At 52.2% G+C, this 14,809-nt stretch overlaps 1 protein-coding gene across 2 annotated transcripts; it reads right to left on the bottom strand.

Moving 5' to 3' along the window:
- Nucleotides 1-737: 737 nt before the first annotated feature.
- On the bottom strand, nucleotides 738-14,362 carry LOC116951356 (uncharacterized). 2 transcript variants are annotated; one of them, XM_032969885.2, is made up of 15 exons: nucleotides 14,242-14,362; nucleotides 11,607-11,826; nucleotides 11,045-11,245; nucleotides 10,734-10,844; nucleotides 10,456-10,558; nucleotides 9,813-9,880; nucleotides 9,519-9,589; nucleotides 8,731-8,804; nucleotides 8,470-8,578; nucleotides 7,360-7,500; nucleotides 7,096-7,196; nucleotides 6,353-6,512; nucleotides 3,983-5,143; nucleotides 3,746-3,831; nucleotides 738-3,643 (listed from the first exon to the last, which is right to left on the bottom strand). In XM_032969885.2, exons 1-15 carry the CDS (start codon nucleotides 14,353-14,355, stop codon nucleotides 2,161-2,163), a joined length of 4,203 nt encoding a protein of 1,400 aa, XP_032825776.2. In that variant the 5' UTR covers nucleotides 14,356-14,362; the 3' UTR covers nucleotides 738-2,160. The 2 variants fall into 2 exon arrangements, with proteins under 2 accessions (XP_032825776.2, XP_075929755.1); XM_076073640.1 differs by lacking the exon at nucleotides 11,607-11,826.
- Nucleotides 14,363-14,809: the final 447 nt, after the last annotated feature.

Below are 14,809 nucleotides of genomic sequence, written 5' to 3'. Positions count from 1 at the left end.
ACCCAGGCCCCTGAGAGCAACGTCTACTTGGGCAATTATATCATTAACTGGTATGTGTTTAGGTGTGACTGCAAAGTTTAGACCTTTAGCTAAAACGGATTTCAGACCATCGGAAATAGAACTGTTACTGCGATTAATTACGACTTTATTAACGTCTAACTTTTTGGTGTGTGGGTCCGGTCTTTTGTTTAAGAGGAGGTTAAATTTGGAAATCAGGTTTTCCTTACATTTGGTCGACATAGTAGCAGCTGAAGAGGCAGTCATATTGTCTACATGTTCCCAATCCGATGTGGACATTATTGCCGTCAATGATAAGTGTGATTTGTAGAGTGTCTTGTCTAACTGATCTAGTTCTGTGCGTATAAGTCTGATTTTTTCTGAGATAAGAGCTAAGCTAGTTTTGAAAAGAATTCGTTTCGCATTAGAAGAAGTTACAGTAGCAGAGGTGAGTGTAAATGCGATTGGTATTACCCCAGGAACACATAAGCAGTGAACTCAAGCACGTACACCAAGCTCTTAGGGCTAATGGTTACTCCGACTATACAATCCGCAAAGCTATCACTCAAACCATGAAGAAGAACCCTCTTGAGGAGCCTTTCAAAACCATCACTTTACCCTACATTGCTGGGATCACAAAAAAGATCTCCAAAATCTTGAATAAACACAAGATCCAGGTCCGTTTCAACACATTACATAAAATCCGTGATCTGGTTCCGTCTGTAAAAGATGTGATTCCGGACATACAATACCCTGGTGTCTACAAACTAAGTTGCCTCTGTGGTAGTAGTTACATTGGAGAAACCAAACGCCATATCTCGGACCGCATTCGTGAACATAAAGCAGACCTTAAACACGGTAGGACCAACACCTCGGCCGTAGCAGATCATTGTTCTAATTCAGTAGGCTCACATGCCATTGACTTTTCCAAGACGGAGGTTCTTTGTAAGCCATCTGGCTTCCATGAGAGATTCGTTCATGAGGCTATCCACATATACAAACACAGAGACAATTTCAACCGAGAAGATGGATTCTATCTTAGCAATCATTGGAAAGATTTGATAAATCATTTCAGTTCTTGATTGATTGTTCACGCTTACAGTGCCTTTCAGACAGCATACATAAAAACAAATTTCGTCTCCCCCCTCCTCTTTTCAAAAAAAATAGATGGACTAGTCCTGGCAAACTGCCATAGTTGCGCGTGACGCAAACGTTATTTTTATATATATAAATAAATATGCCGTTTTCAAAATAAATTTATGCAAACCGACACACCTGATGATGACCGTTTGAGTTATGGTCGAAACGTCGTGAGAATTTTTTATTGTTTTATATATATTTTGTTATTTTGTTGTTTCTCTTCAACGTGACTTTACCGAAAAAACTAAGAATATGAATTACTGCAGTCACGAAAGCTTTAAATCAAAATCTTACAATTACTTATAGAGGAAGCATACTAATAAAATGATTGATAATAGGTTTTCTCCTTTTTTTCTAGCAACAAAACTGGTGTTAAGATGTTAAAACACCAAACTGAAACCTTTAACAAGGAATCATGTCTGCAATAGCCACAATGCTTGTGGTCAGAATGCAAACAAAAAACACTGATAATATATGGCATTGTCCTTGAAACTGATTGGTCCACACCAGAGACAGCTTTCATTTGAGCCTCGTCTCAAACGATGTTCGACCAGAGGACGTCAGAAGGCGTACGGCAAAGGAGGTCCCATGATCTAAATTAAATGATTATTAATCTATTATGTAATTACAATAACCCCCCCTCTGATTTCTGCACCTGATGGCTTCAGTGATGAAGTCGTCTTGCTGCTGATCTATCTAAGACCGGAAGCAGGTGGATGGCTTCACTATTCTGGCAAATCGCCCGATGAAGCTGGTTAATGTAATCACCAGCGAAACGTCGCGCGACTCAAATTGTAAACGTTGTGGATTTACTCTCCAAAGTAGTAACTATTTGTCACGTTTTGTTCACGTGCCAAACCTGACGGGCTGTGTCGGGTGGCGGAGGGTTACGACACAATTGCACTTGCGCGCTCTAACCCCAAAAAAAACCTTTATCATCAACAATATTGGTCGCGAAAGCCTACGCGTTAAAAACTTGCTTTTGCTTGTCCATGATGCGGAAGATGAAAACAATGATGAAGCTCACGAATAGCACGTGCGGTGCCTGCCAGCCGCCCAATGCTGGCGGTCTCTCCGGTGGCGTCGCACAGCGGCGCTGGGGCTACGTTCTCCTCGACGCCAGCGGCGATCCGAGTCTCTCGCGTCTCTCGAGCAGCTCACTCCGCTCCGGCTTCGGTGGCGCGAGTGCCGCCTGTCCGACCGGCGTTGGCTGCTAGGAGACCGGCGATGGCCGTGGCTGCTGCGTGAACGGCGGTGGTGGTGGTGGTGGTGGTGGCGGCGGTGGTGGCGGTGGCGGCGGCTGCTTGACCCACGGTGACTGCTAGGAGACCGGCGGTGGCTGCTGCGAGATCGGCGGTGGTTGCTAGGAGACCGGCGGCGGTTGCTCGGAGACCGGCGGTGGTTGCGAGGAGACCGGCGGTGGTTGCGAGGAGACCGGCGGTGGTTGCTAGGAGACCGGCGGTGGTTGCTAGGAGACCGGCGGTGGCTGCTGCGCGATCGGCGGCGGTTGCTAGGAGATCGGCGGCGGCTGCTAAGAGACCGGCGGTGGTTGCTAGGAGACCGGCGGTGGTTGCTAGGAGACCGGCGGTGGTTGCTCGGAGACCGGCGGCGGTTGCTAGGAGATCGGCGGCGGTTGCTAGGAGATCGGCGGCGGCTGCTAAGAGACCGGCGGCGGTTGCTAGGAGACCGACGGCGGTTGCTAAGAGACCGGCGGCGGTTGCTAGGAGATCGGCGGCGGCTGCTGCGCGATCGGCGGCGGTGGTGCTGGCTGCTAGGAGACCGACGATGACGATGGCTGCTTGGAGACCGGCGATAGCAGTGCTTGCTCGGAGACCGGCAGCGGCTGTCTGACCGGCGACGGCTGCCCCGCTTGTGTGGGGGGTTGCTGTGATCACCGTTGCCAACGTGCCAACGAGCAATCCGCGGGGGCACGTCCACCCGGCGCATTTTGCTCCGTCGCCTCGACGACCTCGACCTCGACGACGACCTCGACGACGACCTCGACGACGACCTCGACGACGACCTCGACGACGACCTCGACCTGCTGCTGAGACGCCGGCAGCCGGCGCGGTCGTAGGATTCTCCGAGCTGGGGAGCGCGCGACTCCTGGACGCCTTCACCGCCATCGCGTTGCCCTTTGAGGCACAGACCGTCGTTTGTCGCCACTTCATCTGCGGGTTTTATAATCGGCGGCGCCGGATCCTCCGTCCTGTCAGACAAAATCTCCGACGGGCACTCGGCAGCACCGTTGCTCGCATCCAGCGCGCACGGCCTCGTGAGCGCCTGCGCCGAGCCGCTGGTCCACCGCTCCCAGTGAAATTGCGTGCGGTGATCGAGCAGTGGCAGCTTTAGGCGAGCCACCTGCGGCGAGTCTTTTGGTTTGCCCACGACCGACGTGCTCGTGGGATTGGGAGGCGGCGGAACCGGTGCGTGGCTACTACCCTCGCTTGAAGAATGGCCGCCTCCGTTCTCTTTGCACGTTGGCAACTGCTGCGCACCCACGTTCCTGTAGGAAGACAGAGCACAGGTTGAAGCCACAAGACTCGATGTCAGCATGTTAATAAGCACGCACGAAGAAGAGTCTTAACTGAGAATGTGAAATACGTACCAAGAGGCGCCGGAAGTTGACCTTTGGTCACTGGTTTTGGGTGGGTCAGTAACTCCACCCTCGCCGATAAACACTTTTTTGAATTCCTGCAACAGCACGGAGGCATTGCAAATTATGAAAAACGTCATCGGTTTATTTAAGAAAACACTATTCAGAATCGGTGATTCTTAAGCGCGTTGTCATTCAAAGTGTAATATAACAAAAATTATACCGCAGAGTGACCCAAGCTGTGCTCACCTCTGCATCTGCGAGCAGATCTCCCGCAGCGGTTCTATCTTTGTTCCCGTTCACAGCTGCGCCGCTCGGGATGGTCACCGGCCGCACACAGCCCTCGCCGCTGGTCTGCGGCCTCCCACCCGAGTCCCCCGCACCCCCCTCGTTTCCGGACGCCAGACTGTTCGCCGAGCCTTCACCCGAGGCGGCTGCGACGCCGCTGGCTGCACCGCAGCGGCGCCCTGCGCCGTCCAAACGCGAGCGCAGGTTTGCCGATTCCTCGGTCCTCTTCGTCACAATCTCAGTCTCAGACTCTTCCGAGGATTCGCCGGGCGCATAAGGGACCAGGGACGTTGACTGGTTCCGATGGTCGTTGCGGAAGACAAGCTTGCTCGAGCTGAAGAAGCCACGGTGCTGCGAGGGCGCCGCAAAATTCGACGGGGCGGTGACGCCACCCTCGCAGCTGCTGCTGCCCGGCTTCAGCCTGGCGTATTCCCCGATCGACTCTTTGTCCAGCAGCTTGTCCGGCTGGAGGTTGCCGCTGCCGCTGCGCTTGAACTGCACCCCCGGGCCGCTCGCGGCCAACGCCGGCGCGGCGGCGGTGGCCCCCGTCGACAGAGGCGACGCGGCCGCGGCCGCACCGTCAGGCCTCGTCGACGCGGCGGCCTCGCCGCCGTTGCCCGCCGGCTTGTCGCGAGTCGCGCCGTTGGCGGGCCGCGCGGAAGCCCCGTCCGCCGCCCCGTCCGCCGCCCCGTCCGCCGCGCCGAGCGCCGCGCCGAGCGCCGCGCCGAGCGCCGCGCCGTTCGTGTCGCGCGCCGACTTGAGCTCGGCACGCGGCCTCTGCTGGAACGGCCGACCCGGGCACGTGGGGCTCCTCACAAAGGCGGCCGGGTTGGGCGGCTTCAGCTGCGCCTGCGCCGCGGCACACGCCAACAACGGCTTGGGCAGCGGCGGAGCAGGCCGCTTGCCGTTGTGCCGCTTGCGCTGACGCACGGACGAGCTGCCGTTGCTCTTGCTATTTACCGCCTGCTTGCCAGCGATTCCGTTGACAGCTCTTCCGTTGCTGCTGCTGCTGTTGCTGCTGCTGATAATGTTTCCGATGCCGATGCTGCTGCCGTTGCCATTGCAGGTGCTGCTGCCATTGCTCCCGTTGAAGCGGTGAGATAGCTTGGGCACTTCCGATTTCTGGAGATAAACAAGGCGACGGTGTTAGAGTTCTAAACGCCCGACAATGGGTGAATGAAACAAAATCGGTTTAAGTAAAAACAAGAGGTGCCGCGCTTCACCCTTTGTTTACCTTCTATGTGATCTCTGCTCCCCCACTAAACCGGAAAGTGTGCCCTCCACCCCTCCCCATGTGAATACACATCCTGCAGTGAGGCATGAGCTCAGAGAACACAACCCACAGTTCGCCCCCTGCTGAGTGTTCTATGTATGTATATATAATACAGGTTTTTTTTGGGTTAGAACGCGTAAATATGTGTCGTTAAACCCCCCCCACCACCCGACACAGCCAATCAGTAAAGTTTGTCAGGTAAACAGAACGTGGCCAATTCGTCACTGGTACAGCACACCGGTGTGTTGGAGAGCCAAGCCACAACATTTGCAATCAGAGTACGACGTCTCGCCACTAATTACAATCGGCTTCATCAGGCGACAGCTAATTTGTGGAAAATTCCACTTGTTTGGTTCCTTAAACAGAGGGGTAGATGTGATGACGTCACTTGCGCGCTCTTCTTGCGCGAAGTGGGGGGGGGGGATTAATGAATGCATATCAATGACGATGGATATCCATGACCGTTATTTATATGGTATCCAACGTAAATTATGCATGTGCATTCTGCTATCCCATTATCCCTGTACTTCCTGTCGATTGTGTGAACTAAAATAGCCGTACCAAAGGTAATACCTATTGAAGTATGGTGACCTGTATAGACAAGCATTTAAACAATGTATTATTTGATGATTCGCTTCCAAGCAGGTTAAAACTATTTCATCTAAATTTCGATAGATTCTCTAATTAGCCTTGGCCAGTAGTAACTAGTTTTGCACAGAACTTTAACATTATCAAAATCAATTGAGTGTCCTTGTTGGCACACGTGTTCTGCTACTGCTGACAGTTGTATTTGGGAGCATGAAATATTTCTTTGGTCTCCTTTTAGTCTCATGCTGATCTTTCGTCCTGTTTGCCCAACATAGCATTTGCCACAAGTGCAATTAATCCGGTACACAACTTCTGTTGATAGCTTCGGTAATAATCTTTTGTACCAGATATTATGTACGGATGTTGCATTTCTTTCGCACTGTACGTAGCCAACCACGCTGATCAAAGGTACAGGGGGGGGGGGGGGGGGTGGGGGGGAATGTTTGCATAAATAAAAAAACATCCTTTACCTTGGCCACGTGAGAGGAGAGCTGCGGTCCAGAGACGGGGCCCGAAGTCTCCAGCGCCGGGCAGGACCGCTTCTTCAGGGCCGCCCGGTACGCCGCCGCTGCCGTCGCCTGCCCCAGCGGACGGTAACTGTCGGCCGGTATCGCGCTCAACTCTGGGCATCTGCACAAAGCACACAGCACCCCGCGCAACACGTCGCAAACCGTTAACGCCGCCCGCTCGCTTCACCGCCGTGGCGGATGCCCATCAAAACTAAAAAACGATCACAAACTACACACTATTTCTTTTTTTTTTACCAGGTAAGGCCCACTTAACTCTCGTGACCTGGCCACAAACGATAGTTCAGTGAAGTGGCTCGTCATCACGTGGAAATTTCTAGCGACCAAATACTCCAAAACGGATGTTTTTGAATGTGGAACGAAAAACCGGAGGGCCCGGAAAAAAATCCACACGACCACCGGGAAGGACACACAAACTCCAAATATTAAGCAGGAGTTAGGGTCGGGATAGAACCCACGACCTCCCGTATGCAAGGCGAGGTAGTTAACATCTCACCACCACGGCACTCCGTGATGAGGCAGTTAACATTAAGGCGCTGCACTACAAATTGGTCAGATTCCAAACGTCAATGGCCTTCAATGGAGGCACTGTCGCTTGCGTGAGCCAGTGTCGGTGCAGAGAGAGCTGCCTAGGGGCGCGGTTCATTGTGCAGGTCAGAGTAGAGGGGACAGAAGCACGAACTTGCCGAATATAGAAGAGCATGTAGGCCTGCTCGTTCATCACCACACCAGTGTCGACCCGCCGCACGAGGGAGTCGTTCATGCAGTACCAGTTTCCATCGCTGATCTGCACACAATTAAAGCACATCTGTGCTTCATAACAATTTCTACACATGCGCCCAACTTCATTCAGGTAATAACACACAATACGTTCTTTATGTGCATCATACCATGCATTACAAAATGTGCAGCATTGTTGTTCTTTGGTTGTTGGCAACAAATGTAATTACCTTATTATAGCAATAATAATGTCCAATGTCGCAGTCAGTGCCCGCATGCACCAGCACTGAATAAAGGATGTATATCACAGGCTCGCCCGGGGACTTCGACATGAAGGGTTGCACATCCAGGTGCTCCGGATAGGTGATGTCCTACAGCCACCACACAAGTCGCAGCAGTAGGAGGAGGCAGCAAGAGAGTGACAAAAATTAGGAGAGGAAAGTTTTGGCGGGGGTGTGGGGGGGCAGGGCAGGGGGGGGGGGCTGCAGAGATGGGCAGTATCTTAGTTACAAGTCAAAGCATCCAAGTGATTTCTTGCTCAAATGAGCGTAAAACGGGGCTCACGTCCTGTTTATAGTCCCGAGCAAGTAGTGAAAATTCTACATTCATACTACCAGGGCGAGTCTATCCATCACACATCCTCTGGTGATTTCCCCACAAGGTGGTATTTATTTTATCAACACCGAGGGATGATGGTTGAGTCAACCCTCAAGCAGGATTTCAACTCCCAATGTTCCGATTTCGCACCGCTCGCTCTCCTGCTGAGCTACCTGGCCGGAATATCATGGCATGGCATCTAGAGTGGACACCTCAAAGTAATTTGCATCTCAACCGGTGGAAACACCCAATGTTGAACGGCAGTTCCACCCCCAGCCCGAACATCCCCATCTCCCCACACCCCGGTGATTTTTGGCAAGGGATAAAATCAGAGAGGTCCTGGGCCACTCCCATTCACCAAGCCACACCAACCGGCGTGGTGAAGTATTAAAACTATGAAACAATTTTTATTTTACCAGGTAAGACCCACTGAGCTATATAGCTCTTTTTCAGAAGCAAGCTGGCCACAAATGATAGCGCAACTAAATGTGGCTTATCACCCAGAGAAAAATTCACGCGTTCACGGGGAGAACATGCAAATTCCAAATAAACAGGCATCAGGGTTTGGATCACACCCATGACCTCGTGCATACCAGGTGAGGTGGTTAACCTCTCGCCACCGTACTAGCAAGCAACACCCACGACCATTCCAGCATGGGGAGGCATTCTCTCCAACATTGGACCGACAAAGCGGCTGTAATTAAATTAATAATGATACCAATGCATAGGGGGAGAAGAGTTACCCGGTTAATCTTGGTGCCAAAGTAGCTGTAGCGCTTTATTGAGATGGTGAGCACGTTCGGCAGGCGGTGTAGAGTTAATCTTTTTGTCGCTTTGACCTTGCGACAGCACCTGTGCATAACGACAACAAACCTGGCCATCATATGCATTCGCAACCGGCAAGTCCAGCTTCATGCAGCAAAATGTACACTTTTTCACATCTGCAAACTTTTCAAGTCACGACATCGTTTTGAAGTCAACGTGCGTTGCCAATGCACACTCACGTTCCACAGGTGTAGTCATCCAGGGTCTCCATCTTGACAAACTCGCGAAACGCCTCCACCAGATCTGAGGAGTTCTGTTGCCCGACAAGAGTAAAGGCAAAGAGTCTGAGAGAAGCATTCCATAAGCATGTGCAGAATTATATTCGGATGGCAATTCTCAGAAACCACATCTCGTATTAAATCATACAACTGCAATTAAGAGATTGTGTACGCTACTGGCAGCGTATTTATTTGGGTGACATCGTGGGTTAAATTCCGACCCTGACGCATGTATATCAGGAGTATGTTCTCCCTGCGGTCGAAAAGATTTTCTTCCGGGTCCTCCAGTTTTTCCCTCCACATTCAAAATCATGTGTTTAAAGAGTATTTGGTTGCTATACATTTCAACGTGATAATTAACTTCGTTGACCTATCATTTGTGGCCAAGTCGCTTCTGAAAAACGAGCTACATAGGTCACTGAGCCTTACCTGGGAAAATAAAAAAATAGATAGAGTAAAACCTTGGATTGCGAGCATAATTCGTTCCGGAAACGTGTTTGTAATCCAAAGCACTCGTATATCAAAGCACTCGTATATCAGTTGTGATCACGTGACGCTCGGCAGACAAAGCGTATACGTACTACTCGTATTGCAAGACCTCGCTCGTTTATCAAATTAATATTTATTTAAAAAATTTGCTCGACTTGCAAAACACTTGCAGACCAAGTTACTCGCAATCCAAGGTTTCACTGTAATTGCTAGGTGGCTGATTAAGATACATTTTAAGCAATGGCTTCCGCATTACTTACATTGATTTGGAGTGCAATGTCCAGGCACGTTTCATAGGTAATGGAGGTGCCCAAGCACTGCATGCACTCAACTGCAAAAACACAAGCACACACACGTTAGAGGGATGTCACATGTTACCTCGTCAACATTAATTCACGTGCACCACCACCACAGTTAAAAGTTTGCACCAACTGGAAACAAGTTTGTTTATGCCACCTGTGTCTGTGTGTAAAGGCTGCTCGCCAGCACTTTTACACCATGATAGTGTGATTGCTGCTTGCAAATAACACGTTTCTAGAGTGTACCGAACTCACCTCGTGATCGCAGATACCCTCCAAAGATTTGGTAGATGAGAGTGGTAGCCTCCGTGTACCTGTCCAGTCTTAAAGTCACGCAACGACACCGCACGGTGGTTACAGCAGCAGCAACATCTTTGCCAGATGCAAACGTGTTACACAATTGCCCGAGCTGTTGATTGTGTCCCTTCAGCAACGCAAAAGCACGCTCTGTGTCAGCTAAAGGTGGTAGGATCTGCATAGGGCAGCCACCTTTCATGGCACAACCGGAGACCTGTAAGCAAGCTGACAGCCGTCACACAGTGCTCCGCTACTGCGTTTTTGTGCGGGCGCGCCACGTACTGCTCGTCAACACAACGAATGTCGTCAAGGCGCCACTACTGGACGTCGAAAGATCGATCTCCTGGTATTTATTAGCAACCAAAAAGCAGCCCACGTTCGGGCCAGATTGAAAGAAACGTAGTGCCAGTTTGCGTCAGTCCTCATCTCCGAACTGAACGCAGGTTTGTCGCTAAAATATTTCGGATACCAAAGACATTTAAAGACAGTGATATAGATGTCGTCACCCTCCCAGGTGACTCACGTCGAGAACCAAGAGAAAGCCGTAAGGTACACCGTACTGCAGAACAAATGCTGCAGTTGACCGACGTGCAGTACTCACTCGCTGTGGTCATAGAGGCACGAGAGTTGCATGGCATCTACCATGTATCTTAAAAACTCATGGGCATCCTCCTGTTCTCCAAAACGCAGGTGTTTGGCAATGCCTGCAGGGAAACGGGCGAGGGCACGAGGTTACAGGTACAGTATCCAACAATCCCATATCTTTCAACGGCTCTCCAACAGACATTTGAAAAGGATTTTGAACACAGATGACAGAGGATCACGGAGATAGTTTCCCTTTTATTCGATTGCAAGTGTGAAAAAAGTTCCGGAACTCACGTGTGAGGTTTCGAGTGATGAGTATGGGTTGTATGATGCCGATGGAGTTGTTGAACGTGCTGATGACGTGACTCTCCATCAAGCACATCAGGCAGAAGTCGTTCCGTTTGCCTGGGAATTAGGGCGTAGGTAGCACAATCCGTCGGTGCACAACAGTTACACTCAGGGAGTCCGGCCGAGGGGTAACACACGGCCGGGAAACCGAAATCTGTGCAGCCTTTTAAAGACAACCACATCTGCTCATGTTTATTTCGAACTCATCGGTACACGACGGCATTGGGGAGGTGGGTGGGGCGAGGGGCAGAACTCACAGGTGCGCGAGTGTTCTTGCAGAAGCAGGTAGTTTGCGAGCGGCGGCGTGTACGTCAGGCACTGCAGCGTGGCATTGAGGAAACAGGTGTTGCCGAGGTTCTGCAGGCCGGCACCCTCGCACACGTTCCTCTCCCACTTGAGATGGAGTCGCTCCGGCGCAAACAGAGTGATCCGAGCAGCCGGAATGCCATCATCCTCCTCTGCGCCAAAGAGCACGGTGAAGTAAACGGTGAGCTACAAACCGCTCCACTGCTAAAGAGGCTGTTGTGGAAATTCATTGGCTCGGCCAGTAACCGTGCCATTACCCTTTCGAGAAAAATAGCGTTCCACAGACGCCAAGCGGCATAAATATTTGCAATGAAGCGTAAAGCTCAAGTTCGTGAAAATGTGAGGTACCCATTTACTCATGAACAGCAACATCAGTGGCGACAAAGCTGCCCTCGACGTTGTCACAATCACAATCTTTACTTAGACTAGAGGAATCCGATGAGCCATGAGGCTCTTTTTCACAGATGTCCAGTATGGGCAGAGGTTCATGAGGTCGTGCGGTCACACGCTCACCTTGCAAGACAGACTTATTCGGTACAGACATGCTGTGCTCTCGTGCAGCGTCCGGTAACGGGGAGGGTTCCTGCTGGCACTGGGGAGGGCAGCAGAATTCAGTGCTCAGCCACTCATCGGTCGCCGCCAGCACCTCCGTGGACGAGGTGGGGGCCACGACCGTGAGCTTGTTACCGGATGAGGTTCCCTCTGCTCCGCACGGCACGGTCATGGTTCCCTCCTGCCACAGCAACGTGGACCAAAAAAGCCCCAATTACTCGTCCCCCTAGACTGGTGTCCGAAAAGACACGTGGGACTGTTTCATCATCCGAATAAATAATACTTTAGTCCATAAACCGATGGGACATCGACATCAAACGTCCCAGGCATTGTTAAAGGGAATGATAAACTGGCTGTAACACATAAATATTATAGGAATTCGGGCCATCGCCTATTGTATCGTACCATATCATACAAAAGTCTTGCTGGCTGGCAGGCTGGCTGGAGCGATTGCTGGCAAGGGAACGGCAATGACGTCACCCGCATTCCACATCGTTCAGCTCACGCTGACGTCACGCCTCACCCACCCTTCACCCCAGCCGTGTGTTCCGCACAAATACGCGGGCAGTACTTTAACAGGCATCCCTCAATTATATACGTAAGAAGTACGTTTCCGAATCAAACCACGTATTTATGCTGGAGGCATCCAATGAGCTACGAGCTCTTTTTCCACAGGTATCCAGGAGAATAGTTGTCTGTAAAGCCACATTTCGTGTATGGAAACCCTATTTTCCCATTGTCGTGCATTATGTAATTGGAGATGCATGGAAAAATGTTGATCCAAAGACGTAATTAAAAAAAATCACACTTCAGAATTCAGTAAACCTTTAAAAACTTTATCATTTTTCGATCAATTATAAACACTTAAATATACATCGCGGGTGACGAGTAAAGTTTTAAAAGGCACGCGCAGTCGACCTGGATCTGTCATATTGTTTGGGTCTTTCGGGAAAGTCACTTAGATAGGTTCAAAGAAAATAACAAAAAAATTACGACGTTTCGATCGCAACACAAGCGGTCGTCAGCAGGCAAAGAATGCCTGATGACCGCTTTACCTGAAGACCCAAAGAATATTCATTCCTGCAGTCACGAAAGCTTTAAGTCAAGATTTGGATCCGTCTTCATTGCATGTCCGGTCAACGGGCAGATTGTTCCAATTTTTTGTTTACGTAAACGTGACCTTTGAATGTATCCCCTAATTTGTTATTGTTATTGCGGAATTCCGTATGTTGAGTCGCCGAAGAACGAGGGATTGTTATTTTTAAACTCAGGATTTGTCCGTCCGCTTCTACCCGGCGCTCTGATTGGCTGGAGGCCACACGCGCCCCGATGGGATTGGAAGCTACGCGCCGGGCAGCGCTCGACGGGTGGCGAGGGGGGGGGTCTGCGGGTGGGGGGCTGGGGGGGCAACTTGGGGGGGGCAACTTGGGGGGGGGGCAGCCTGGGGGGGGGAGGGGGGCCTGGGGGTGGGGGGGGGGGTCTGCGGGTAGGGTGGAGGGGGGCCTGGGGGTGGGGGGTGTACTGTACTTCCACTACGATAGACAAAATGATACTGTATTCGGTGAAGCTGCTGGCTGCGTTGGCAGTGGTGCAGAAACACAATGAACAGGGAAACAAAACTAAAACACATTCGTCAACAACCGCTGCCTTGAGGGAAACACCATATAGTCGGCGACGTTTCGGACAATGGCCCGCGTGTTAATGACGAACGTGTTGCGCTTTGCGCCGTGAAATTGACGAGTGCGAGAGGTGGAGGCGGGATTGCGACCGCGGTAGACACGTGTCAAAGTCCGGGCGCCGTTTCCTTGTTTGTAAAAGCCGCGTTCGGGCGCAAATCACCACCGCCACCACCGGCCACGATCAACCCAACCAACAACGCTCAATGAAGAAACCTCCCTCACCGAACAAGTTTCCCGCCATCCCCCTCAGTCAACCCTGCAATGTGACAAATCCCCGGTCTCCCACACGCTCGCAACAGCTCCGCGAGGAGGGCGCCTCCCTCCCTCCCTCCCCCGTGCCATTTGCCCAGGCTGCGCCTCGCCCCGCCGGCCACCACCACCATCATCATCATCACTTCCAGCGACGTATCCTGCCCAAGCACGCTTACTTTTTTTTTTAAAGTTGTTACCACTTTGAATCGCTTCGCGGTTTAACCTCCCGGCATGTTTCCCGATTGCAACCGGGTTGCTTGCGCTTGCTCGGCCCGTTCCCTCATGTCGCGACCCGAGTCTCAGGCCGCCCGCCCGCCCGCCCGCCCGCCGGGAGGGAGGACGCGCGCGAGAGGACCCCCGCCACCGGGAGAGTCGCGCCAAACGCGCGCTCCGCGAGCGCGATGAGACCCGCACTCGAACACAACAACAACAACCATCCCGCCACTCGCCCCGCACGGCGACCACGCGGCAAGAGGCCGCAAAGCGGCGGCGCGTTCTCCCGCGCCTCGAACCCCGGAGGGGGGACAGGGGGGGGGCGGCTCGGCTAGACAAGAAGCGAGGGCCCGAGAGCGGCCTAGTCTCGGCACTCGCCGGTCGCGGCTTAAGCCAGCGCCGCTGCTCCTGGCCGAGCAGCCGCGACTCCCGTGCGCGTCCGTGTGCCTCACCTGCGAGTCGGGCTCGGCTTCCAGGCATGACCCCGCCGCCTGCGCCGCTCCCGTCACCCCGGGCAGGGCGCCCTGCGCCGGCACTCTGGCGTCATCCGGGAACCCGGGCCGCATCCGGGAACTTTTGGGGCCGCGGTCTGCATTTCCCAACGCGGACAAGCATGGGCTCTCTACAATTCCCACTACGGACAAACATAGCGCTCTACATTTCCCAGCACGGATATGAACGGCGCTTTATATTTCCCACCACGGATAGGCGCGGCACTTTACCCAGTATGGATAGGGCATAAGCGCGCTTTATTTCTCCGGCACGGATAAGCGCAGAAGGTACATTTCCCAACACGGATAGGCACCGTCCTCCGCATATCCCAGCGCGGATAGGCAAGGTTACTCTCCTACCCGGCACGGATTTTTGCGGCGCTCTCTGCATTGCTATAACGTCGTCCGAATTGTGAATAAAGATCAGTGGGGCTTGAGGCAGGACGCGTCTCGACGTGCCATGGTCGGAGATAACGGAACGCGTCCAATGTTTCTCATCAGAAGCATCAGTCAACACTTCGTTTACCGA

The sequence above is a fragment of the Petromyzon marinus genome, chromosome 43, assembly GCF_048934315.1.
Source record: "Petromyzon marinus isolate PM22_M1 ecotype Great Lakes invasive population chromosome 43, UKy_Petmar_22M1.pri1.0, whole genome shotgun sequence".
NCBI lineage: Eukaryota > Metazoa > Chordata > Hyperoartia > Petromyzontiformes > Petromyzontidae > Petromyzon > Petromyzon marinus.
Note: the sequence above shows the minus strand (reverse complement) of the source record. Positions and strands in the feature narration are given on the sequence as shown.

Excerpts from the sequence above, each read along its gene's own strand:
- LOC116951356 (XM_032969885.2), bottom strand. The coding sequence starts at position 14,355 with ATGCGGCCCGGGTTCCCGGATGACGCCAGAGTGCCGGCGCAGGGCGCC. Across the intron at positions 9,881-10,455 it reads TGCCTCTATGACCACAGCGA|ACTGGACAGGTACACGGAGG; the intron begins GTGAGTACTGCA and ends CGTGACTTTAAG. Across the intron at positions 8,579-8,730 it reads GATGACTACACCTGTGGAAC|GTGCTGTCGCAAGGTCAAAG; the intron begins GTGAGTGTGCAT and ends CGTTATGCACAG.